This window comes from Molothrus aeneus, chromosome 3, assembly GCF_037042795.1.
Source record: "Molothrus aeneus isolate 106 chromosome 3, BPBGC_Maene_1.0, whole genome shotgun sequence".
Taxonomy (NCBI): Eukaryota; Metazoa; Chordata; class Aves; order Passeriformes; family Icteridae; genus Molothrus; species Molothrus aeneus.
The window spans coordinates 98,165,515-98,193,149 of NC_089648.1; the positions used below are offsets into that span (position 1 = coordinate 98,165,515).

Consider the following 27,635-nt stretch of genomic DNA (forward strand, 5'->3'; position numbering starts at 1 on the left):
GGTGCCCACCAGAGCTGCTCTATCCTCCTTAGCTGAACAAAGGAATGAAAAAAATATAATGAAAGGCTCAAGCGTCAGGCTGTCATGGGCAAAACAGGCTTAACTTGGGGAAAAAAATAATTTATTGCCAATCTAATCAGAGAAGGGCAAAGAGAAAATAAAACCAAATCTTAAATCACCTTCCCTTCACCCCTCCTTTTTTTCTGGCATCAACTTCCTTCCCAAATTCTCTACCTCCACCTGCACAGTGGCACAGGGGAGTGGGAAATGTGGGTTGCAGTCATTTCATCACAAGTCTCATTTCATCACAAGTCTCTGCTGCTCTCTCCTCCTCAATGAGAGGGCTCCTCATTCTTCTCCTGCTCCAGTGTGGGATTTCTCCTACAGGAAACAGCCCTTCATGAACTTCTTCAGTATGGGAAGGCCTATGGGCTGCAGTACTTCAGAACTGCTCCAGTGTGTGTCCCAGGGCACAGGGACACAAGTCCAGGCAGCAAACCTGTTTCAGCATGGCTCCTCTCTCCATGGGGCCATGGCCCTGCCAGGATCCTGCTCCAGCACAGGCTGCTGCCAGGGCTTTTTTTCTACTTCTTAACAACATTATCCCGGAGGCATTGCAATGGTTGCTGATGGACTTGGCCTTGGCCAGTGGCAGGTCCATCTCACAGCCACCTGGTATTGGCCCTATCGGACATGGGGGAAGCTTCTGGCAGCTTCCCACCCCTGTAGGTCCCCTGCCACTACCAATACCCAATCACACAAACCCAGTACAAAAATCCTCTGAGTGAAAGGCAAAGCAAATTAAAGTAAACTGACAGAACTTGTAGAATAATGCTTCCCAACAGAGGAAAAAATGATTCAAAACAGTAAAGATAACAAAAGCATTCAGAGCTAGACAAGATACCATAATTGAGGAAACCTGAGTGAAAAGTACTAAAGCAGCATGAAAGCTGAATTGATTTTGGGAGCTGTATAATAGAAGAAAAGATTGGCAGATATATTATATACTGAAAAACCCCTGCTGTGCACAAGGAAGAAACACCTCCTTTATATATTGTCCTTTGATATTTTTAAGATTATTGATGAGATAAGGTTATCCTTCTGGCTGCAGAGAGCTTCCGTGGATTTGTCTATTACACAAAGCTTTCAAAGGGAGATTGTAATTGCCTTTACATTATGCTGGTGTTTTCTGAAAAGCAATTTAATGAATCTTTGCATGAAGCATAATTCAACTTAAAGCTTAAACTGAAAATGTATGATGGTCCTTTCATTTTCCAGTAATTTAAAACAAATGAGTGCTACAAAAACAGAATAGTAACAACTTGAAAATAAACTGAAGTACATCTACTACTTATTGACTGAAGGAGCTGTTCCCTCCAACTTCCATAGCTTTGTTACAGATAATATAATGAAGGCACTAAAAGAATCTATGTCATTAAATATTGAACCCATTGTGACACACAGTACAACCACAGAATCATAGAATGCTTTGTGTTAGAAGGGACCTTAAAATCATTATTAATGGGTGTTGAGTGTGCTTCCTTTCAGGGAAGCCCTCTTGCATAAAACTACATAAAGGGCATTTGCTCTCATTGTACTCCCACTTTAGAAATGGAAAAATCACAGGGATATGGAAAATTATACTCTGCTTTGGGCAAACAAAACACTCTCAATAGAGTACAGATGATGTCTGTGACACACTGTGAAGAGGGATTATAAACTTTCCTTTCAAAAACAGAATTGGTTTAAGTCAAAAGCAGGGTTTTAACAGCTGGTTAAATACAGCTGTGACTGGATCACTAATGTAACACAATTCAGTCTCCTCTGTATTGTGCAATATTTTAAAAAAATAAATTACCATGATCTGGGTTGGTATCCCAAAGCTGTCAATATTATAGAAAACTTTGATGTCATTAAATCAGATCACTGATGTAACATTGATTCAAGGAGAGAAATTGTATTACTGAATTACCAATATCATGTCATATCATGCAAATATTTCTTGGTAACTTTCTTTCCAATCTAATATCTAAACCAAAGATCAAAATAATATTTTAATATGGGAAATGGTAATTCAAAATACGTCCCTTACCATTTCAGAGGACTTTAAGAATGTCAGGGAATAGTTCATTTTCCCTACACTTTTTTTCCCCTCCACTTTTTTTCCCTGTATCATAATCCTGGAGGCATAAGGTGATGGTGCTCTAGAAACACTCTTGTCTCTTTCACACCTTTTCATCACTATTTCTATATTTTCTCCCATTTGCTTTCACTGTTTGTGTCTTTCTTCCTTCATATGATTCTGAATAGTTAGGGGTTGTTTGGGGTTTTTTTCTCTATTTACTCCTGGGGCTCATCAGTGCTCTCATGTAAAATCTGGAGGGGTTTTTTGTGTGTAACTTATACCATGGCTGCATGATTTTCTTTTGATGGCTTATAAATCTGCATCCACATTAGTAGGTAATGTAGCTCAACGGTCATGGATTTTCAGGTCAAATCAATTAGTGCTGAGGACCCAACATTCCCATTATTCATGTTTCAAGAAGCTTTGACTCACACTTGACCTGGTCTGGGTCTGAATGCTGAGTCCATACAGTTGAAGCAACCTGACCTGTAAGACAATGTTCTGGTGCAGGTTCATCCAAAAGAAATTAGTTCATGTACTCTAGAGACACAATGTGGAACAGGGCATTTCAACAGGGGACAAACAGGAGATTTTCTGCAAAACCATGCTCTGGATCTGAACTCAAACACTAATACAGTCATATAACACATTTCCACAGAACACTCCAAATTTGTTTCTTGTTCTGCAGCTTCAAAATTCTGGTATTTTCCTTGTTTTTCACTTTCTTCAGCTCATGTATGTAATTACCCTGTAAGTTTTTCTTGGAGTCATTCACAGGTGTATAACATAGACAAAAGATATTACTGTTCTGATTTTCTGCCCTTTTTCATTTGTTTCTTGCATTTATAAAGGGTAGCAGGCCATCATGAAATTGTGAAATCTGCCTGGGAGAAGTTCTTGGCCATTTGAGCATTATGTGTTTCTTGCATCTGAGATTAACTCAGTAGAATATGGGAGATCTTGTCCCTCTCTTAACCTAGTACAGTTACAGCGTGCTTTGAAAAATAATAAGTTATTTGGGGCTTTGTATACTAATTTTTGTGAAATGGATGTGATTATTTTCTTTCTCTGTGGCTAGCTGTTATACTTTCAAGTTTTATATTATTTTGTAGAACTTTTTAAAAACTGTTTTCTTTGCCTTATCAGGAATCACTCTTCTTTTTTATTAGACTCTTACAGCACCAATGGTGAAATGTCATAACATTGCTCATTTTGTAAACCATAAACTATTCACCGTTTGTTATGAAACCTATTATTTTTAATCTTCTGCACAATAGCAAAAGTAAGACTATAAAAAGTAATGGCCAATGTTTGCATATACAGGTCCTTAAAAGAATGTATGAAATTTTTTTCTTTTAGGGTGAGGACTAAATTCTGCGTCTTATGGCAGTCAGTGGTGATGATCCACCTTTTCTTCCATAAAAAAACTGAATACATTTGATAACTAAAAATCATCACCCACAGTTGTAGATTTCCAGGAATAATTCAGTTTATTAATGCTTTTTTAATTAGCTGAACTGCGTAATGTTGATATTAAAACCCGTGAAAGCAGGATTCTCAGTACTGCACAAATGAAAGCAATCCAGTAGCTCATTTAGATTCCTCTCGTGCTGTCTGCAGCAGATCCATAAATAGAATAGGCTACACACAGAAATTTATTATTGCAGCTGATAGCAATTTTCTTTTGCAAAGGTGTCTGGAGGCATTATTCACGAGGTTCATTCTGGTAGACTCTCAAGCTGAGATCCTCACTCCCCAGCTCTGCGGGTGGTCAGTTTAGGAACACACTAATCAACTGCTCTGAGCAAGGACTGTCACAAGACTTACTTATTTCCTTCTTTTAAAAAATACAGGACGTCTTTCAGATCCAGATTATTTTCTTAAACCTGATTGTGTGGCTATTATAAGCAGATAATGAATTTTTAGATATCACACGTATTTGAAATTTTATCAGTGCTCATCCTAATGATTACGCTATTATTGGAAAACCACAATGAGTGTGATTTGATACAACATGCACCATGTCTTCTGCATTTATACCCAAGGGCACGTGTGACCTTTTCAAGTAAAAGGCAGATATGTTTCTCTTCAATACTGAGGATGTACATGAATACTGAGCAACCACATTAATTGACCTATCTAGCTGTCATCTATTTTTAGCCATAATATAAGGGGAAAATCAAATAAGACCTTTTGAGAAATTATATTTATAATAAGTCATAGATGGGAATGTCTTGCACTCTTTTGTTTTCCTATCTGCTTTGGTTCTCCTGCCATATTTGTCATTGTGCTATCTTTGTGTACTATAAAAAAAATTGGTACAACCAGAATATGTACATTTCTAAACGTCGGTTTTGTCTGGTTACAACTTATTTTTATCCTTGCCTATTCTAATATTCTTTCTAAGACTGAGAACATAAGTTATATGATAGCAGAGATGTTCTGTTTATTCTGTTTCAAGTTCAACATAATCCCTACTGCAAGTGTTCATATTTCAGGATTTTCTGCATCCTCCTGTATACATACAAACTGTATGTAGTATCTGAATATACAAATGATGTTTCCATTTGCAAAATAAACTAGTAACTTTCATTTTTTGTTCTCACATGCTTTCATTTTTTTAGACATAATAGAAGACCGTAGCAGTTATTTTGATTATGCTATGAAAGATGCAGCACTAACAATTAGTGAGACATTAGAAAAGTCACAAATCTCACCAGCAAAATAAAGAAAAATTAAAATTTAAAATTAAACCCAAAAGAAGATGTTATTTCAAGTCCTAGTAAGGCATTTTGACATGTCTAATGCCAGGAACACTAGTAAAAGCAGAGATCTATTACAACCATAAGTCAGATGTCAGAGATTTTCTCTATGTGTAAATCCTATTCTGCTTGTTTTAAATGCATCTTGGTGCTTACACTTTTTGTTTGTTGTAATTTAAATTTATCAGTGATGAAGAAAATTGGTATTGTGAATGCCCTAAACTCTACACTGGAAAACTCTGCCAGTTTGCAACTTGTGACGAAAATCCATGTGGAAATGGTGCTACATGTTTTCCAAAGTCCAAGAGAGATGCTGTTTGCTTGTGTCCATATGGAAGGTCTGGCATCCTCTGCAGTGATGGTAAGAAACATTTTCTTCATGCATTGGTCATAGTTTCTATCATTCATAGAAGCTGTGGTAAGAAACATGTCAAAGGTTTTGAAGGTAAAACACTGAAAGTCACAACCTCCCCACCTAAAAATACAGCCCAAAACCCAGTCACACACAAAGAATGGATAAACTGATCACCCTTCCCATGTGTGGTTTCATTAAAGTTCCAGCCAGAGAAAGGTAGACAGAGGGATCAAAGAAACTGAGAGTTTTTACTCAGAGAAGCTGGGAAATACCAGGTAGCATTTGAAGTTTTAATAAATCACCTGGAGAAAAACTGAGATTCAAGTGAGAGCTCCTTTGGAGAAATTGATTTCTCCTGTAGTTTGATTTTTCATCTGCTTACAGAAGTATTACTTTGTACATTTTGCATATTAAAGTAGTGTAAAAGTAATACTTTCTGAATTGCAAAAATACCACCATATAGAATTATTTGATTAATTGTTCAGGTCAAAAAGAAGGACAATTTAAAATTTACTAAGTGCTTTGCTGTGAAACAGGAGACAGGATGAAGTGAAAATAAAGCAAAGGAAATAGGTCATTTTGACTAACATTGTCAAAGGAAGGACTTTTATTCCTTGAGCATTGATTATAATGATTGTTCTAGGTCAGGAATTCCTGTGTGTGAAAATCCAAGGAATTCTTTCCCCTAACAGCGAATGCAGCAAGAAGAAATGATTGAAAAACCTACATATAGAAAATAATCATTGGTTCTGAGCTTATTTAGTGGTGCACATGAAGTGCCTTTTCAAATAAATATTAAACAATTATCAGGTTGGTGTATATCATATACATATTTAAGACTTATTTAAAATTTTTATTTCCAAAATTTTCAGTAGATGAACATTTATGTTTTATCTGCTTTCATCTAACCATGATACTTGATAGCAAATAGTAGAAGTGAATATATGAAACATGTATGATAATTTCTTGGTAACCTTTCCTAATTTACAGTAGAAATACACTGGGACTTCATTTGCTGCATCTCTAGTCATCCAAGCTGCATTTCTTTGTTCCTTCTCAATTCCACTGCATCCTTTTTAAAATGAGGCTCCAGAGCTGATTCAAGGTGCTATATTCAAGGTCTGATAATGCCACTGTTTTATACAGTGCTGTCTGACATTTTTCTATCTTACTCTCTGCCCTTGCTTAACCCATCTCTGTTTTCTTTGTTTCCCATTCTGTTTTCTTTTATGAGTACACTGACATATTCAGGAAAGTGCTTATTAAAATTTCCAACACCTCTTCCTTGGAAAGCTGATGGTGAGGTCAGAGCCCACTGTTCTGTATTTAAGGCTAGGACTGTTCTGTAATCTGCCCCAATTTGCATCTGTCAACACTGAGTATCATCTAATGTTTTTTCCTTGTAGCTGTTCAATGAGGCTCTTCTGCAGATCTTTGTATTTAATTGTCTCTAAACTGAGAGACCACATAAAAATTGAGATCCTAAATTGAGAGAAACTACAGAAATTCATTAGTTTGATTGGTCTACAAAACTGGAGTCTTTGGAAGCACAGAAAGAGTTAATTTTAATAAGTAGAAAGGTAAAACTCACTGGAACATCACTATAAACAAGCAAAATGGGAAAGAATGTTCAGCTTTGCAGGACATAAATCTAAGGTAATCAGCTGACAACATAAAAATCTATAATTGAAATATGAAAAATTATTTTATTGAACCATATCTTAACAATTTAGAAGGAAAAGAAATAACCTGAACACAGACAGAAGTCTTAAAATGAGTTGCAAGAGGCCCCTTTATCCCATTTTCTTAAAGAGAGAAAGAGAGCCACACAGCAGTGGAATCTGGATGTATCCTTATGGATAGCCCCAGCAGCATTAAAGCCATGCTTCTGGGAGATACTTAAAGATAATGATAGATTGCCTAATTAAAATGATAGAACAATTTAAATTATTTTAGAAGCAGAAGGCAAACTTAATTGTTTACTATGACAAAATGTGTGTCCCAGATAATAAATTTAATAGAAAGAAATGATCCATAAAAAATTAAAACATAGAAGCACAGATTTTAAATTAATCATCTTTTGTTTAAGATACACAATAATATTGTCTCAACTATTCAGATTACAACCTAATGCTTGATACTTTATGTCTGAAACACTGAAGAAAAGCTGTTTATCAAAATGTTTGTCAAATAATAGTTGGTTTTCATCAACACAGAACAAGTGAGATGTCACAGTGATTATTTGAAAAAATGAATATAACTAATGTACCAAATAGAATTGCAATTTCATGCCAGCTTGGCTGCTTCTAACAATAGAGATTATTTGCAAAAGACACAGTAAGGATAAATAAAGATGTGGACAGAGCCATAAATGAGCCCACAGATACAGATCTTCCCCCTATCAGAGCTCCAATTGCCATCTGCTAAGGGTTGGAAGTCATGCTAAGAACAACAGCAATTATGTACAGTGTGGTGGTGTTTGAGGGTTGCCAGGATGAGGGAAAAGATGAGAATCTTGACTCCATGTTTCAGAAGACTGATTTATTATTTTATGATATTATTATATTAAAAGAAAATCATATACTAAAACTATACAAAAAAAAAGAAAAAGGAAACATCAGAAGGCTAGAAAGGAATTCATAATAAAATCTTGTGACCAATCAGAGTCTGGCACAGCTGGACTGGGATTGGTCATTAAGTAAAAACAATTCACATGAGACCAATCAAAGATGCACCTGTTGGTAAACCATCTCCAGACCACATTCCACAGCCATCAGATAGTTATTGTTTACATTTCTTTTCTGAGGCTTCTCAGCTTCTCAGGAGAAAAATCCTAGTGAAAGGATTTTCATAAAACATGTCGGTGACAGTAAGGAAAAGTTATAATAAAACTATTGTCACTATTAAATGGAAAAAAAACCCAAAAATAGAAAAAAACTAAGAAAAACCAAATTGTGACAAGCTAATGTGCATCATTTTATGTGAAATGCATAACACTCAAAAAGTGAAGAAAATTATAGGACAATTGTAAATATGACAAATGAGGCAAAAATGTAAGGACAGATAGTAATTTCTGTTAGACAAATGTATATAAATATGGAAAAATACACAAGGTCTGGGACTAACAAGGACTTTTCTTACATTTCTGAATCAGATGGAGCATACTGCTGTCTAAGCAGGCTGGTGACAATGGCTCTGAGTTTATTTGTTATGCTATGCTTGTTTCAGACATCAATGAAAGCTTCCAAAAGCATGTCCATTTTTCCAAACATACATAACAAGATGCATTATCTCTCACTACACATTTTTCTTGCTTTTATCATTAGATGACCATGTTATTTTGACTGCAAGTTGACCATTATACATTGAAATGTCTCTCAGGAACCTACACAGCTACAGCGTAATGCACCAAAGGAAGGGGGAATGTTAGTATAAAACAGAAGAGTGTACAGGCCATGTTGATCAGGTGGAGGACATGGCCAGACAAGCATTCTGATCTATTTACACGTGCCTGGCCCTCATTGTCTCTGTATCCCTCTATTTTCCTCACTCATTCCTCCCCAAATCACCTAATTTTCTCTTTTAGACCCCCATAAATCCTGTGCTATTCCAAAATGCTCTTCACCTACATCTCATAATGTGTCCCATACCCCACGATAGTTACACCCCTCTGTCCAAAAGCTGACCCACTATTGACTCATCATGGGGAGTGTCACACCTTGCCACTAGGGCTGGGGTATCCTGACAGCTCTGGGAGGGATCTGGACAAGATGTTCCTTCCTCTGAATCCTTATTTTGGGTCCTGTCTGCTGTTGTGGTCTGTGCTCTGGGATTATGGAGACCTGTGATGGGCTGGTGTCTCCTGGGGCAGGGATGGGCTTGACTGTTGATTTGCAGAGTTAAATGCCTCTGTTAAATGCCTCCAACTTGGCTGGGGGGTTGGGGTGAAGGGAAGGAGAGGAAAACACCATCGATACCCAACATTTTGGAAAAGACACTATAAGACTATAGAGCCTATGTCCACATGGGCAGATTGACTAATTCCCCCAAGTGACTTTGCTTTTTTAAACTGCAGATAAAGGGATCTATATAATTTGAGTCCAGTTATTGAGCTCTGGCTTCTCAGTAGATTCGTGTGAAAGCAGCCAGCATTCAAGCCCTTAGTTTGACAAATTTCCTTTCACATTTAAATTAGCAAAAAGTTGCTTGCATTTTGTTTTTTGCACACTATATATCTCCTCCAGTGTTTAGTATCACAGACTTGATTAGAGTTGTTAAACTGCTACCGTCCCTGTAATCAGCCTTTATTTCTATTTGTCTATTTTTTTTTACACTTCTATCTAATCACAGAATGGAAGCATTTCCTGGTTTGTACAGGAGATTGATAAAGTCTGTAAAATATAAGATCACAACATTTGAAATATCTGAGTGTAAGAAATTTTGATATATAAGATGCAGAATTCCTAAATAGTAAATATCAGTGTATCATTGTACTGAGGGATGGTAATGGCCTTCTAAATGCAAGTGAAGCAGGAATGGTTCATTCACCAGGACTGGAAATGTACACCTGGTGTTGTTGGTAATATGATGTTGCACAAGAAATGGGGCTCTTTTGGGGAGATGTTGGTCATAACATGAAGCCTTTTGTTGAGCCGAGAATCAAGAGCAACCACTTTGTAAGTACAAATGCAGATTTAAAGGGAGAAGGATTTCAAAGGCATGGGCATTGCTAAAATGAGTAATTGTGTCATTTGCAGTGTTTTAGACCAAACTTCAGTGGTTTAGTTTCACATATGTTCACATATGTGACAACATGAAGCTGAGTCCTAACTGTGACACTGTATTTAGCAAACACACCCTGGAAAGGGTCATTCACTGCAATCTGGAAGGTTCTTCCTTGAAACATTTCCGAGCAACCCTTATAGTAATGTTTCACAGCCCCAAGAATTCCAGCAGGTTTTCTGTGGGATGTATTCCCCCATGTATAAAATTAATTTCTAAGTGTTAAAGTGGGAATAGTCACTTTCTTCAAGTTCTGTAGAGTGAAAATCAGCCTGCAAGCGAATTGTTTCTGTGCAGCTATGTTTGGCACTCAATGTCACCTTCAGAGTTGTTTGGGTCTGCAGACTGAGTTGTGCAGTTTGGTGGTAGCAGATGCCTAAAGGGAATTTCCTCAGCTAAAAAATCTGCAGGGTTGCTCTTCTTACTGTTTAAGAGAATTTATTTTCTCAGTTATTTTGTTTTCACTGGGCCCTAATTTCCCCCACACCTCCAATGTGATGAATGTCATAAAAACTGTAAAACACACATACAGGCACACTCATACACTATTAATGTCACTGCTGTACTAGCAGTTTTTCACAATCATAGTTTCATCTCTGAGCAGTGAAGTCACTTTTATTATTTCAAATTTCAGTTCCCAGAGTAAAACTGATGACTCCATAATTACTGATGCCACAAGACAGACAAAAGGATTCCATAAGTCCTGGAAGCGGGGAGGGAAAGTCATACACCTGAATGAGCCATGAAGTGGATCACTAACTCTTGATACAACAGTCTTACAGACATCAGGAGTATTTTACTACCACCTTGAACCGTCAGCTGGCACTGCACCACCCTGCAGCTCTAGCACCCCTTATCTTTTCCTCCTTGGACATCCCAGAGTTTCCAGTGAGCAAAGTGGGTTTGCGTGGCAAGGTTCCCCTGCAGCCCAGGGCTGAGACCATGGTGAGGCAGCTGTCCCCATCCAGGCCATGGAGCCCACAGTGGAGAAGATATCCACCTGCAGGCCATGGAGGATCCCAGGCTGTGACCCCATGGGAAGCCTGTACCATAGCAGGGTCTGGCAGGACCTGTGGGCCCATGAAGAGAAGAGCCCACACTGGAGCAGTTCGATACCCTGTAGGAAACCCATGCTGTGAAGAACTGTAGCCCATAGAAAGGACTCATGTTGGAAAAGCTCATGGAGGACTGTCTCCCATAGGAGGGACCCCATACTGGAATGGGGAAAGAGTATGAATAGTTCTTTCTCTGAGGGGGGGGGAATGGCAGTAGCCTCATCCACAACCCATGTGCCCCATCACCTTGTGCCAGTTGGGGGGGGGGGGGGTAGAGAATTCAGAAGTGAAGTTGAGCCTCTTTGTTAAGATTTTTTTCAAAGTATAGTTGATTTTTTCTATCTCCCATTTTTCGTGCTCAGCTCTGATGAGATATACAATATTAGGGAAGTAAGAAGTCAACCACATCGATACATTTATATAATGGGATAATTTGTCATTATTTGTTTGTGAGTCAATGGGACATATCATTCATTATTACTTGCTCAATGCTGGGAATGCAGAAAAGCAGAATGATGAATGACATAGAACTGACAGGGAGACACAGGACAAGATCAAGGACAAAAAGTTGATAAAAGACTTCAGTACTCTGTCAGAGCAATGTGTATTTTAGTCACAGTGTTTACTTGGAGTGTGTGAGCAAGGCTCATAATCAAAGTTGTTGGGACACATCTCTGCTCTTTACCACTTCAGACTGTACACTACAAGAGCAAGAGTAGAAATCAGTTTGGATGATGTCCAGACTGGAAAAGAAAAATAACCCAGTGAAGATAGCTGTGCCCTCTGCTAATTCAACCAGCCTCAAACATTTTACAAATACTGTTTAGAAGGACTGTGTTCCAAGGAAAAGATTATGTAGTTTTCTGCAGTCTTGGCTCCATAGCTTTATAATGAAAAGGTAGAGAATTATAAGAAAGGTGGAGCTGTTTTGTTTCACATGATTTTGCCAATCACTGTGTTTTTCATACAGGATTATTACTTTTTCTTTCAATTTTTAAGTTAAATATATGTACAACTGTGGTAAACTAGTCTGCATTAAAGTCAAATTAATGAAGGTCATTGTATGAAGTGAATCTCAAACACTGATCCACATTTACTGATGACCTTTCACTTTTTTATGTGATTTGATAAAGATGTTTTGACAAACAATACTTGGTGTAGACAAGAAACATGATTAAAAATGTGCTATAAAATCTATAAGTGGCAGTTCAGAGACAGACAAAATATGGAATAGCTGTCAAGCTAGATAGATTGAGTTAGCCAGAAATATAAGCTTTTGAGTCGTTACTAATTAACATTTCTAAATACATTTTACTCTCCAGAGACCAGCATAGGGAGGACTATTCGCAAACATGTGCCTACCTGCTAAGGATAGGGTGGTTAATTAGATACTGCATCTGACTTCTACCAGGTGTGAGAAACTTCTTCAGCACAGTGGAGAAAACTGTGAATACGTAAATCAAAATAGTGCGTCACAGTTTCCATTAAAAATGCCCACGGGACTCTTACTGCCTTAAAAAGTACTATCCACTTCAGGACTACATGCCTGATGGAGGTATAGCTCCATATGGTCTTCATGCAATCCTTCCCCATCTTCCTTGTAAGCCCTCTTTGTGTTCTGGGAGGCTGCTACAAGTCTCCCCAGAGCTGCTCCTCTCCAGGCTGAACAGCCCCAGCTCTCTCAGACTCTTCCATGTCTTCACAGGAAAGGTGTTAGAGCCCTGTGATTGACTTAGTGGCCTCCTCTGGACTTGTTCCAACAGGTCTGTGGCTTCCTTGCATTGAAGAAGGCCTTTTGTCAATCTTTAATCCAGCTTTATATGGAATACTGGAAGGAGCAAGTAGAAAGGCAAGAAAATAACTCCCCACTTAGAATGCTCCTAGGAAACAGCTGACACAAAGGCGTACCTCATCCTGGGCATAAAGAATTATCCCCTGTTGGGAATAACTTATCAGGAATAGACTCTTCAGTGATGTCTGCCAGTAAACCAAATTACCTGGCTCTGCGAAGGTACATGAGAGAATTTGCTTTTCCCATTTTAAATAGAAGCAGGAAAAAACAATAAACACAAAGGACTTCTTTATTTTAAAATCTTCTCATCTCTTAAACATTTTGTGGTTTATTAAATAAACATAAAGACACCCCAAAAAAGGGGGAAAAAAGAAAGGAAAAAAGAAAGGAATAATACTTTGCATCAAAGGAGCAGTCTGTGTGTCATATTTTTCTGAATTAGCAAAAATACAGAATTTGAGACTCCTTCATGTTCAAGTAATCTAAGGGAATATGAGTGGATTAAAACTAACACGAGATTTAAATATGGGGGAGTTGTGTTGTGCCTCCAATTCAGTCCATGACTCACAGAGGTCTGAAGCTTGAGGTTGTGTTCAGACTCATTTCCAGTATCCTGCTAATTAGGACAAAACCACTGTTTCATATTTTCTGGCTCCCATCTAAGATCAAGAGCAAGGCATAATGTGCCACATGTATGGAGTAGTGCTCAATAAATGGGACAGTACACTCTGTACTGCTGCAAATTCCAAGTCTGTGCTAGAAAAGGTTTTCCATGCCTGTGTCTGCATCTTTTCTCAGATGCAGGTATCAAGGAAATTCCTGCCACATCATTGCCAATATGGCAGCTTTCCCAGGCTGCAAATTTAGAAACAGATTCCACACTCTGGAGGTGTGGCTTTTCACAATTACATGACATTTTCACAATTACATGGTATTGTTTCTCCCTCCCTGTAAGCATTTAGGTGCTTAGATGAACTTAGGCTAATATAGATTTACCTGGGGAGTATTATAATCCTTGACTAGCATTTCCCCATGTGGTTTGTGCATGGTGCAGATTTGTATTCCTTCCTCCCCCCATCCCCCACACTGCCTTCATTAATAAAGCTGTGTCCAGTCACGTTTGGGGTGCAGGTTGGTTGGAGGTAACTGCTCGAATCTTTTAAATCTAGTCCCAGACCCAGTCTTTCAGGATTAAGCTGTCATTCCTCTTTCTCCTGTTTTTACTGAACCATGTTGTCAATACAAGCACTATGTGATCTCTGAGCATCAGCTCCAGGAACTGACTACAGCAGTCTGGCTACTGGCTGCCAGCCCTAGGAACCATGTGGGTACTCAGCACCAGCACTCTGTTTTCTGTACAGACAGGTATAGACTTGATTTTATTTGCAATTCATGTGGGTCCTGTTCACTGTGCTGCAAATTCATACTTTTATGATGCTTCTTTTTCTTATTTCTTCTACCTGTGAAGAATTATCATTCCATAACCTTGTCAGCACATTCTTGTACTCACTTTCACTCAAATTCCTGTTAGACATGGCATTTCCTGTAACAGGAAAATTTCTTTCAGTATTTTCTTTTGTCTGTCTGAGTCTTGATTAAATATTACTGTTCTTTGTAGTAATGTTACCTAGAATCCAGGAGATGGCAGTAGTTGCCAAAAATTCATTTTTTAAAATAAGTCTGTTGGACCTTTTGCCCTAACACTGAATTTACTCTTTTTTTAATACAGCTATTAATATTACTCAGCCAAGTTTCAGCGGCACAGATGTCTTTGGATATACCTCATTCCTAGCTTATTCTAAAATCCCAAATATCACCTTCTACTATGAATTTCGCTTGAAATTTCAGTTGGCAAACCACCAGTCAGCTTTACAAGATAACCTGATTTTTTTCACTGGACAGAAGGGCCAAGGTAGGCTTTATTTGTATCACTTATCTTGTAAGGACAAGCTGTCAAATTCTTATTGAACAAGTAGGATAAAAAATATGCACAGGTTTCTCTTGATTCTATTTAAGATAAAATGTCATTAGTGGGAAAATAATCTCTTCAAAACTGTACTGTTTTGTAAAGACAGAGAAATCTAACAGGCTGTAGAAATGTTTCTTTTTATTAAGGAGAAATATAATTGCTTCCAGTAATTGAAGTCAACAATTACTCTGAGGTAATGTATTTCTGAACAAAATTGATGGTAACCTGAAGGCCAAGGTTCCCTTTTTTCAGTTGTTAACAAAAATTTCATTATTGATCATTGAACTCTGTGTTATTCACATAAAATAGGAGACCCTAAACCCTGAGATCTCTCAATGCAAGTTAACCCAAGCTAGCCACAAGTAATTTGAGCTAAAGTCTGTGTCGCAAAGCATTCAATTTGGTCTGATTAACACAGCTGAGAAGCAAGTTATTTAAATCTACTTAGAGTATCTGTACTAAGATTTTATCAATACGTAAAGTATCTCTCCACAGCACCCCTTTGTGGCAGCCTGCATGGTGTCAGCATGGCATGGGTAACAATACCTGTGCTCTGTCCATCTCAGCATTACTCCAAACAAAAGCCATAATACTAATGAAAGTTGAGAAAAAGTTTATATAATTTGATGCAGACATAAACCACTCATAGATACTTCATAAGAAGGAAAATTTATTTTTATCTTAATAATTTCTGCAATTGGAGCATGACCTACTTTTGGGTTTGGAGCTGTCCTATGGAATTGTTGAAGCCGAAAAGGGAGGTTGGATGATGTGTCTTATGTCTAAACCTATCACAGCAGGAGAGTGATTTAAGTGTGATAGAATTCTCTACTACTTTAGTAGGTATTTTACCATATCTGAAACATCACACGAGTTTTGCAGATATGGCCCTTGACCTACAGGAACCCTACACTTATGCTGAACAGTGTCAGAAAATTAATGTTTCAGAAGGATGAAGTAGGGGACAAATTATTATTTGTTGTTTTAACATACTGAGGTCCCAAAATGCATTATTAAAAATCAGTTTTGGGGAGGCATTATGCAGTTACATATATATCTAAGAAAGCAATTGCAGTATATCATGTCAGTAGGATACAGGAGATACCTCATGTGCTATGTTAATACATTTGATGTTTTCTTAGGTTTTTCTTTCTACTAAATTTCTTTATTTAAACTCCTATACCCTCTGAGGCTTCTTCCCCTTTCTCCTTGTGGCAGACTTGCAGGAGTCAGACTGTTATTGTATTGCAATGCAAACGAAAACTTGTTAGTGTAGAACAGCTCAGCAGTTTATCTATGATATAATTAAATCTGCTACTTTTCATTTGCAAACATCCTGTCAAATTTAGCTAGTGCAGCTCAGCAGCACTTTAGTGTGCTATGAGACCCTGGTACTTAATTTATCAGTTTGATTACCCAAATTAGCCTACACAGATTGGTATTAACCACTCTGAATGGATTTAAACTCAAAACTTAGCTCTGCTTCTATCTGTGTGGAAATCAGAATTTGCTAAGTTTTTTCCCAAACTTCAGCAAGAGACTGATTGATCAAACCTGGTTGATCCTGCTAACTGAACTCCATTCCCATCATTTTAACTACATCCAGGTAGAGCTCTCATCCTGCCACATTTTAATCCTGTGACAGTCACCATTCACTCGCAGGCAGCTTTTTCTGTCACTAGCTGTTATTAATTTTTGTGGATGGATGAAATATTGTCTTTCTTTTTTGTGTAGCTGAGCAGAAATGGTGCACGGAGTAGTAATTACCTAAAACCTTTCCATCTAATCATTCAGAAAACAGCATTCAAAAGCCAATGTCTGCACCATTAAATTTTTATAAGAAGCTCTGTTGTAATATGAACACAAAGAAATCATTAGAACGTTCTTTTCAACAACAAGAATGAACCACCACATTCAAACATGTTTCTGAAGCCTTGGGAACTGAATTTCTAACACCTGTTTGAAACATTTCCAATTGTAGGAAATGTAACCAAACAAAAATCATACCAATTAATTCATTGTCTTTATTCAGGATGGAGAAAATGCAAATGCGATATGTAGAACACCAATGGTATGAAATAATCTGATTCTTTTTTGTTACAATCAAAGGAGAACTCCAAAAAAATTGCTTAAGTATAAAAGATACATTGCACTAAAATTTGTCTCAAAAAAGCCTGCCTGCAGGGTGTACCCTGAACTGTCAGAAGTCATTGTGGAATGTAGGTCTTGGAATCATATTTGACTGAACTGAGTTTTTAAAAAAAGTTTTACTGGTGTCATTTTTATTAATGAGAATACTAGCATTCTGGGCTTGTTATGCAGTTGCCAGGCAGAAACCTGGCTTTTTATTACTTTGCATATGATTTGTGTGTGTGAGCACTGTGGTACAGCAGTCAGGCATTGCTGCATCCCCATGTCGAACAACAGGTGGGCAGCAGCACACCTGCCAAGGGCAAGGCCCAAGAAACACAGAACAATGAGGTGATGGTAAAATGTTGTTGATAATTTGTGATTTTCTCCTTAGTTTTAATGGTTGGGTAGACTGAGCACCCCACATTTTAACAACAAAAGCAGTTTCTTACCAAAGAAGATGCTCTTGTTTTAACAATTTCCAGAGTGTTGAGCAATAGCGCTGTCAACAGGAGAAGCATAAGGGTTTTCACAGCTAGTGATCTTCCACTAAGGAAGCACTTTTTAATACTTAATTTGAAATTTTCCCCTTTCTCCATTTCATCCAATTTCTTGTAGTCAACATTCTCTTGCAGCACCCTATCTGATTCCCCTCCAATGTTGACTCTGCCCAAACCACAGGCATCAATTTCATAGCTAACCTCTTGTGAGTTACTATAAAATTCTGTCCCAATACATAGCTAAAGTTTAAAGCTGTCTCATTTATGCAAACTATTAACATTATTTTATTCTACCCCAGCCCTGACAGAGTTCAAGGCCAGGGATAAGACCTTGAGCAACTCAATCTAGTCAATGGTATCTCTGCCCATGGCAGTGGGTGTTGGGACTAGATAATCTTTAGGGTTCCTTCCAACCTCTCAACAGTCTATGATTCTATGACTATCTTCACTATCCAGTCAGTTTTGTAGAGTACTGACACTGCTACATTGCCTGTCTTTAACACACTTTAATTCTGAAAAGCATTTTAAAAAATCAAAAAGCCTTTTAAATAACAGTTTGTCTTTAATATGTTTCCCCTAGTTTTGCTGGTCAAATGACATAAGTACATTGTAGACACTGCTGAAAACAGAAACATTAGTAAAGGTTTTTTTAAAAGAATTGCTATTTTCAGTTTGGAAGTCCTTCACTGGTAATGTGCCAGTGTAACTGAAAGCAATGGGATTTCATTCAGTTTATGAATAAATCATGAACCAATCATTGTAATAAAAAATGAATAGTGTTTGTGTTCTATACAACTGAATGTAGCTGCACACTTTCTACAGAGGCAGTGGATTTATATCCTTTGGAATAAGGATTTACTTTTCTTTTTTCTATAGATTCCTATTGCATCAGAATAGTAACTCTATAGAAAAAACAAACTTCTGTATAGAAAAAGCACAGTACACCCCAGATTCATTTCCAGCATATGAGATAAGGGGAATATGGCAGTTTTGGCTGTGAAGCAGCTGTGTGCAGAGCTTTAGTGGGAGGTCAATATAAGTAGCATTTTTCCTGGGGAAAAGACTACTTTATCTTCTGCAAATGAAGAAAATTTCCCATGCATTTGAGACAGGGGCATCAAAACACACATTTTAAATGGCAGCCACCATGTGACACTGGAGGAGCAAATAGGGAGACCTTCCCTGAAACAAATACCTTATGAAAACAGAAGAAAATATCAACTAAAATACCATGTATGGGCATGAAATTGAACACTGAATTGCTTGAATTCACAGGAGAGTTGTAAAAAGAAATGGATGGCTTTGAATTTCAGTTTGGGTCATCCTAAGGCACAAGTGAGAACATTCTTCATTTTCACCATTGTTTGTATCCTGATTCTTTTACCATAAACAAAGAAAGGTTGGGGTTGATAAAAAAAACAAGTTGATCAGGTTTTCTCTAAACAATGGTGGTTCCTCCCTTGCCTGCATGAGGAGAGAGACTGAATGCTTTTTAAAGATGACAGTGTAAAAATGTGTTTATTTTGCATGACCAGGTCCAGAAATTGAACTCTTACTCATGGGCTTTATGTCAGACTTAAATTCCTTCAAATGACATTTTACACTGTAGTTACTAAAAGCACAAACAACACTTATAGCATGCAGGCCGAAATGTAAAGAAATTAAATTATTTACTGCAAACTGGAAAATCAATCCATTCTAACCTGAAAGTTAAGAAGGCTTAAAGAATTAAAGCACTTGGCTGACCAAGGAAATTCCATCAATGAACATCCTAGAGCCGCCTCAATCAGGGACAGGTGCAATAAATCTCCAGGTGCTGTTGAGTCAAGGGCAGCTGAAGGAGCTTGATAGAAGCTGCAAAAGCTTCTTCAGAGCCATGTCCCTGTTACTACCCTTGCCTCAGAGCAGCAGGTGTCCTCTGGTTTTGAGGCTCTTGAAGTACCTATAATGAAAGCTGAAAGCATCCTGGAACAGGACGAAGTCAGGGCCTATTCTCACCTGCAATTTGAAATTTCAACTTTTTTTTTTTTTTTTTTTTTTTAAGATTTTGGAGGAAGTTGAAATTTATTTATGTTCCAGGGGGAAGGAACAGCAATGACTGCTTAATCCACCGGGGTTGAAGGGTCGACAGGTTTTGTAGATATCACTCACTTAACTGTAGTATGAAAAAAATCTTCTGTCAAAAATCCTATAAATGTTTAAAATCTCTGCAGTTTCTATTTTAAATACAAAATAATACTAGAAAGAGTATTACAAGTTAAACAGAGAATATTAGAAATATATAGTAAACTCATAAGCTTCCTGGCTATTATTTTGCTAAATTGCTAATTTTTCAGTGGATTTGGAGTATATTTTACACACTGATGTTCACTAAATCTTGGAATAAGTAGTTATCCTTCTTTTGTTTTTTCAGGTCTGAATGGAGATGATTTCTTGGAGCTAGGCCTCCGTAATGGGAGAGTGGTATATAGCTACAATCTAGGCTCTGGCACAGCAACAATCACTAGCAAACCACTCGATCTGACGCTCAATATTCATGTCATCCATCTTGGCAGAAATCTCCAGAAAGGCTGGCTGAAGGTAAAAAAGAAGGATATCCTGAAGATAGCCTTTAGATGAAAGTGTTCTCTGTGTTTTTTCACATTTTACATGGAAAATGTAATTATTATTTTTGTGCTTCCTTGTAAAGCTGGGAGGATTTTCTTCACTAGAAGTTCCTAAATAAAGGCAAACCCCTTTTTTGTAACAAGTATTAATGTTTCATTGAAAGGTGGATGATCAGAAGAATAAAACTGTCACTTCTCCTGGAAGGCTGGTTGGACTCAATGTCTTCAGTCAGTTTTATTTAGGAGGCTATCGTGAGTATACTCCAGAGCTCCTACCAAAGGGACCCAGATTTAAGAATGGCTTTCAAGGTAAAGATTGCACAATTTTCAATTCATTTTATTGCATGCATCAGATTGTTTATCTTTCTTTCATAGGCAATCTCTGCCTTATCAGGAAACAAACTAGAATCTCCTTGGCTGAATTTCCTGTGGCTTTTTCATTATTTCACTCTGAGAACTAAGAAACTAAGATCACTAAGATGATGCAAAAAGAGGCATTGCTAAATAATTTTAATACTTTCCATTTCTGCTAAAATGGAAGTTTTCCACTGTAGTGTTTGCCATGTAACCTCTTCTTATGTGTCCCTGTTCTACAGCATCACTTCAAAATGACTTCCTTTCTCTGAAGTAGTTTAGATTCTGCTTCCACTGTGACTCGCAGTGCTAGTTTGGGTAATAGATTGCACACTGAAAACTTCTTTCTGAAAGACATCAGATTTTTTTTCCTGGCATTATGACCTAGGTCTCGGGGCAGGACTTAGCTAATTCCTCTTGCAAATATTTATCAAGCAGATAATAATTTTTACCTCAAAACTGATAGTGAAGTTTTATTAATCTGTTTTCAACTCTTACCAGATCAGCAATGAAGCAAAGGACTTGTTCATTACACTTTATTTTTGTTCTTTATTTCCAAGGAAACAATGTTCTTGATATTTACAAGGTAAAATTTCAATTAATTTTAAGCACTGGAAAGCCTTTCAAACGAAAAGAAAACATTTTGCAACAGTAAAACAGAGTGTGGGTTCTGAGTTATGAAACTGAGGGTATGTTATGAAAGTCAAGCATAGCAATAAAACTCACTTTAATGCACTAAAACACTGCATTTCCATTAAGCCCATGTACCTGCTTTATTTCCAGCCATTACTTCACGTTTTTTTTCTTACACTGACATTTCCTCAAATTCAATTTCATATTGTCATTTCTTAGTCAACTTCTCAGCCAGAATGTCATATGAATTAACATCTCCTCTGTCTCTGACTTTTCAGGAAGCATGGATTGTATGGTTATACCTTTCATGGCCTCTAAGCAGCTTGCAAATTGGCATATCATAAAACATAATGTCAGTGCGACTGTTTTCAGAGGGTCAATATCTGTGAAGTACTTTGGGCATTTTTATAGATGTGCTAATGTTAGGGGTGGCTAACAGGAATATCTAGTGCTTTACTTAAGCACAAATATTTTGAGTTTTCCAGATTCCTCATGTTACAAATGTATTGTAAGGATCAAATTTCTACAGATGCAATATTTTCAATATTTTTTTAGAAACCACAAATTTCATGGACTGTTAGTTACCATACTATTTATTGATTTTTTCATGCTCTTTAAAAAGAAGTATTACTGCAAAATTTTGGGAAACATGTAGCACATAAACAGTTTTCTCTATGTACCTAGCATTTATAGTATTGAGACTATTATTTTTGCTAATTAATTCCATGCTCCTGTTCCCAGCAGCAGCTTGTCTCTGTTCTCCAATGCACAGTGGCTTTCAAGGAATCTACACTTTCCTATGATCAATTTCCTCCAATGTTTTCTTACGTAGTCAGCATCTCATTTATTCTTCTAGCTCAGAAATCTCCCCAGTTTCAGTTCTCAGGATCTTCAGGATAAAAAATAAACCTCCATAGGTTTTTTTTTCCAGAGTGGGAACTGCAATACCACTATGAGAGAAGAAAATTTTGAATTATTTTACTTCAGCCAAATTGCAGCTGTAGGGATCTCACAGAAGCTCTGGAAGTGCCAGCCAAGATAAATTTATCTAGGACATAGTTGATTAAACCACTCAGACTTTTGGAACCCTGCTGCTGACTCCTTTTAAAGACATGATTTATTAAAACCATTTTGCTTCTAATTCTAAGGAATGTACCTCTTTTGTAAGAGATCACTACTGGATGAAGAAACATTGAGACCAGCCTCACTGCTGCAGACTAAATGTCCCCAGTGTCAGTGTGCAATAATTTAGGATTTTTACTCTGCACAATTACAGTTTCAGACTATTTCTACCATGACCTGCATGCCTTTAGCACTTGTACAAGACATTTCCACAGAGGAGGAGGAAACTGAACGCAATTTTTTTTTAATAAATTGTCATTTAATAATCAAAAGTTGTGGAATTTTTAATTTAGGAAATCAGCACCTAGAGATTCTTTTGAAAGGCTGAAGGATGTTTGATGGTACTGTAAGCAATTTGCAAACTTTCATTCAGTTCCTATGAGAAGCTGAAAACTGGTAGAGCTCAGATGAAGCAACCAAGTTCACGTGGACTCTGAGGTTCTTTGCACTTTATCTGAATTTGAGGTTCCTTAGGGGCTTATTGGAGCTTTTTGTAAATGGGATTGTTTACTTTAGTGCTCAGCTTTTTTTCTATTTCCTATAACAGGGTAACTAAGGGACTTTGAGAGTTTTCTGAGTACACTGCAGATGCTCTAAAAAGTCAAATGTGAGGTTTAGGTAGCTGAAAGTCTTGTGGCCAAAGAGACTCAGCCTGGTCATTAATGGACCATCTGAAAAGGGAGTGTGAAACCAACTGACTCATGTTCAAAGGTCTGCACAACTCAGTACTATGACTCATCTACACAAAATGAGACAGAAAATTATTTGGGAAAAGCTAGAAGTTACAGCTGAATTTCCAGCCCTTCCATCTCTGAAAGAGGCAGAGAGAAATCTGGTGTCAGGGACAAAAGAGGGAGAATTCTGATGTTTCATGCTCTGTGCTACCATGACTGCAGGATTCAGTCTCTAGCCATCAATCCAGCTGATGGAGAGCCATGGCTTGCATCAAGAAATAAGTGAGGAGCAGAGAAAGAGAAGCAACTGATTGTTCCTGTGGTCCTGTTCCTAAGCAGGATGAAGCATGGCTATCGAAGTTATCGTTGTTTGACAGCAAATATTATTAAAAGGAGTAAATAGGCTAAAGAAACTCTTACCACAAAACTGAACTGTTGAAGAACCTCTTTCATGCTGAAAGAGCCATCTCTTCACATAAATGATTTTGCAAAGTAAATAAAATTGCAGGTACTGCAATTACTTTTTAAAAATAGAGTAAGCCCAGAACACAGTTGAGTTCCAAACAGATACAAATATAACCTTTCAGTCAAAGTTTAAACGCGTAATAGGCTAGAATATCTTACAAGACTGCTGAGGTTAAGACTACTTATCTTTATGTTCCTGCACCACTGATGTCACAGAAGGAAAGTGAGTTCTGAACTGGCTTTTAGTCAGTGCTGTATGATTCATACAGGTACCTCTGGGTGTTTGTATCACAGCTCTGAGAAGACCTGAGTAGTCACTGTCAGGGCCATTCTTTAGACCAGCACTCACAAACAGCAAAGAAAGACAGGGGAAAAGAAAAGCATTTAAGGATAGGTAGGATTTAAGAAATCTGTAAATTCAGTACTGCATTCAGATACAAATATTTATCAGTATATTTATTTGTCAGTTCTCTTGCTGCATTTTAGTACATATTGAAAATGCCTGCTTTGTGTACTTTTTAGTCAAATTAGCAACAAGTGCTTAGAAGTGAGCAAGGGATCCTAGCAAGAAGTTATAGGAAAAATTTTTTGTGTGATAAGGGTATATCAGAAAAAATTTTTAAAAAAGTAAAGGTGAGCAGTGAAGTAATATATTTTATGAAAATCCCTCAAGTTTACTTAATGGCTCTTTAGTGGTTTATGAGCTCTGCTTGACTGGGGGTGAAAGCTATAAAATAAATTGATGCTAAAAAAGGTCAGTAATAGAAAGGCCTAGGTGTGGTCTAAGAAGCCACAATTCAAAAGATTACAAAAAAAGGGTAGTATACCATCTGTGAGTGTACAGTCTTGGTGTCTGATTTCTGTTTACTTGCATAAAACTGATGTTCAAAATCACGCCAAGTTTAACTCACAAAGTCAGGAACTTCGAGTTCCTCTTACAAACTTGGCTGTGTCAGGAAACCTCTCCATTATTCAGAATAGTTGGCAGTCTCTCATTAAAAGGGGCCCAGAACTGGCAGAGCTAAGGAAATTCAGGTCAGAAACAAGGCACATTCATCAGCTGATCCCTCTGCAGAAGTTTGTGTAGTGCTTGCTACAACAGGCTCAAATTGCTGCTCTGACTCATTAAATAAAAGGTTCAGTTTAACTTAGCTGGGCCAAAACACTCTTGTACCTATTACATGCTTTGTTTACCAGTGCTCGAGAACTGTTCCTAACCTAGATGGCACAGTTAAACTGTGGCTGGTGCACTCAAGCTAGTCATCAACACAAATGCCAGTTTATTTTCCATGATGACCTGAAAGTCCTTGAGGACTCACTGTGCTTTCCATTGTTTACGCAGAGCTCTGGGCTGCTTTTTCTTAGCACTCCAGCAAGACCCAGGAGAACAGAGCATGCTTTATCTGCTACTGATAAAGTGATGAAACATTAGTTAGGATTTACCAAGCATAAGGTGGCCTAAAAAAAAAACCCTGTAAAAAGCAAAGAGGCAATAATACAAAGATTGCAAATAATCATCAAACTAGGTTATTTTTAAATTACATATTAAGAGTTTATGAATAAACAGTTATGTGTCAATATAGACAGAGCTACAAAATGTGTGAAATATGGAAATAGCCTAAGAAAGCTACTTTCACTATCATGAAACTGTGGTTAAAATAGTTATCTTGCTTGTAGATATTACTTATATTTTGTTTTAAAAAATTACATAACTGTAAAAAACCACATTGTATATTCATTGGGTCTTTCAGATGCAAGTCTATTTCTTTTGTGATTTCAGTGAATCATGCAAAAACTCATGTTAAGTGATGCTTTTAAAATCAGTGTAATGATTACTTGCCATCTCCATATCATAACCTTTCCCTGCTTCTAATATTAAGCAGAGAGCCTCTGAAATGCCCTGCTGAATTCCAGCTATTCTTGTGATTTCAGGCACTGTAGGAATTCACTCCGTCTCAGCTAAATTTTATAAATCATGTTTAGAAAGCTCTGGGCATTTTCAGATACATTTATGTACTAGTTTAACTAATGTGGTTTAAAACCTGATTTTTAGTTTGAAATTGTACATATATTTATGTATAGATCCAGATGACATTTCAAAAATGTTTAAGGCTACCTTTAAATGTGACTGTACATCACTTGGATGCTGGGGTACATTTTGAAAGGTCATTTAGGATTTGATAAATATATATATATATTATATTATATAATTATATGGCATCATCTTTGGTTTTGCTGTATAGAAATAAGCACATGGAGTCATAAACATGATCCAGAAATACTGGTGACTTCAGCCTGACCCATAAGGCTGCCTATCCTGTGACACCACCAGGCAGAGCAAAGTGTCTCCAAAGAGGCAGTCCCTGGAAAGCTCACAGGCTGCGCAGGAGCTGCTGGGAAGGAGCAAGTAGGGAACACCTCTGCTTCACTCAGAAGCTTTAGCTCCTCCTTTCACTTGGGATATCAATGGATTATGACATTAAAAGAAAATCAGAGCATAGATCCAGGCACTGGCACTCGATCATCTTTACAAAACATTTTTACAAATAAATTATTACAATATTCCCTAACAAATATTTATGACAATTATTGTTTTCCTAAACAATTCTTTACTGTGTTCAGGGATTTAGAATAATCTTTGGATCATTTCCCAGTGGCAGTCTGCATGCAGCTGCACTCTTCTGGAAAGTAATAAAAGTTTGATAATAAAATTGTGACCATGCCAGGTCACTTGGCCACAGGACCAAGCAACAGACCCAGAAGTATTTACCTTACTAGTATATGTTAATTTTTAAAATTATTTTCTGAGATTAAGGGCCTAAAGAAGCAGTCTACCTCAACCTAAAAATGTCTTGTGTGACGTGATCTGCATGTACCAAGGACTGAAGCATTCACTTGAGAAGGGAAGAATTTGAGTCATTACCTGAAAGGGTCCTTTTCAGCCTATGGAAATTCAAGTCCACATTCCTTATTTGCATTATATTATTTGATGACATTTGGATTCTATTATATTTTATATTAAGTAGGTTTCTTGCTGTCCTTCTCTTTTTTTTTTTCCTCGGGTTTTTGGGGCTTTGGTTGGTTGGTTGGCTGTCCTTTTGGTGCTTTATATTTTTTTGGGATTTGTGACTGTTTTTATCTGATATAGAAACATTCCTGTAAGAGCATGAGTAAACTCAAATTTAGTGTAAACACAAAATTGCATCTAGTCACTGACTTTATATACTGTCTATTCCTTAAGAAAATATTTCCTTTGTTTTACCCACCATTAAATGAAGGACTTCTGATCATCTACTCATTTGCCTGAACAGAAAGTAGCTGGCCTACCTTTATCTTCTGTAGATGGTATGGTCACCTATTCACTGAAGATATTCTGGAGGAACCCACTCACTGAGGGTTGACACTGCCCTCTTGTTCAGTTTGTTTTGCCTTTCACTATCTGTTTTAAACTTAATTTCTTTCTTTCTTTCTACTTTTGAGGTTGCATTTTTGATGTTCAAGTTCGCACCAGCCTTAATGAAGGATTTAAATCACCAGGAACTCCAGAAGGACACCCCAATTCTGGTCGCAGTGTTGGACAATGTAAAGATTCCCCATGCAGTTTAATAAAATGCAGAAATGGTGGCAAGTGCATAGAAAGTGGCTCTACCGTTTAGTAAGTAAATATATATATATTTATATATATGTTTTTAGGCACAGCATAGACTGTCCCTAGACTAATAACTGTGGTAATTTATTGTGTTCATAACAGAATGAGGAAGGAAGGAAGGAAGGAAGGAAGGAAGGAAGGAAGGAAGGAAGGAAGGAAGGAAGGAAGGAAGGAAGGAAGGAAGGAAGGAAGGAAGGAAGGAAGGAAGGAAGGAAGGAAGGAAGGAAGGAAGGAAGGAAGGAAGCTGATGAAAGTTCATTCAGTTAGACAAACACATTAATATTAAAATAATGTTAGGACCATTTCTGGGGAATATTTTTAACAAATTCCATGGGCTGGTTCTGCTCCATTAAGTCACTGGCATCCAGACTTACTGGGAAATGCATGGGAAGAATTAGATGTGTGACCTTTTTTTAAAATTAAGTGAACAGCGTGAATAGCAGAGAAAAAGTAATAAAGAGGAGAGCTTGACTGTGTTAATGTCCAAATGTGACTGATGGGGCAAAAATAGGTGATGTCTGTTTTCTGGGAATTATATTTTTCATTAAAAAACCCATTGTGGAATAAACCACCAACTGTCCAACATTAGAAAGTTCTGAACCAGTTTAAATCTGTAGGAGCTCCAAACATTGTTCAAAGTCTGTCAGCTCATCTCTAAGCTG

At 37.3% G+C, this 27,635-nt stretch overlaps 1 protein-coding gene across 1 annotated transcript in view; it reads left to right on the forward strand.

The window, feature by feature from the left end:
- EYS (eyes shut homolog) overlaps positions 1 to 27,635 on the forward strand; it is a 723,503-nt gene that overhangs the window by 666,993 nt on the left and 28,875 nt on the right. The window contains 5 exon segments of the mRNA XM_066547467.1: positions 5,076 to 5,248; positions 14,601 to 14,783; positions 19,884 to 20,050; positions 20,241 to 20,385; positions 26,805 to 26,979. Coding sequence (XP_066403564.1) covers positions 5,076 to 5,248; positions 14,601 to 14,783; positions 19,884 to 20,050; positions 20,241 to 20,385; positions 26,805 to 26,979 — 843 coding nt within the window.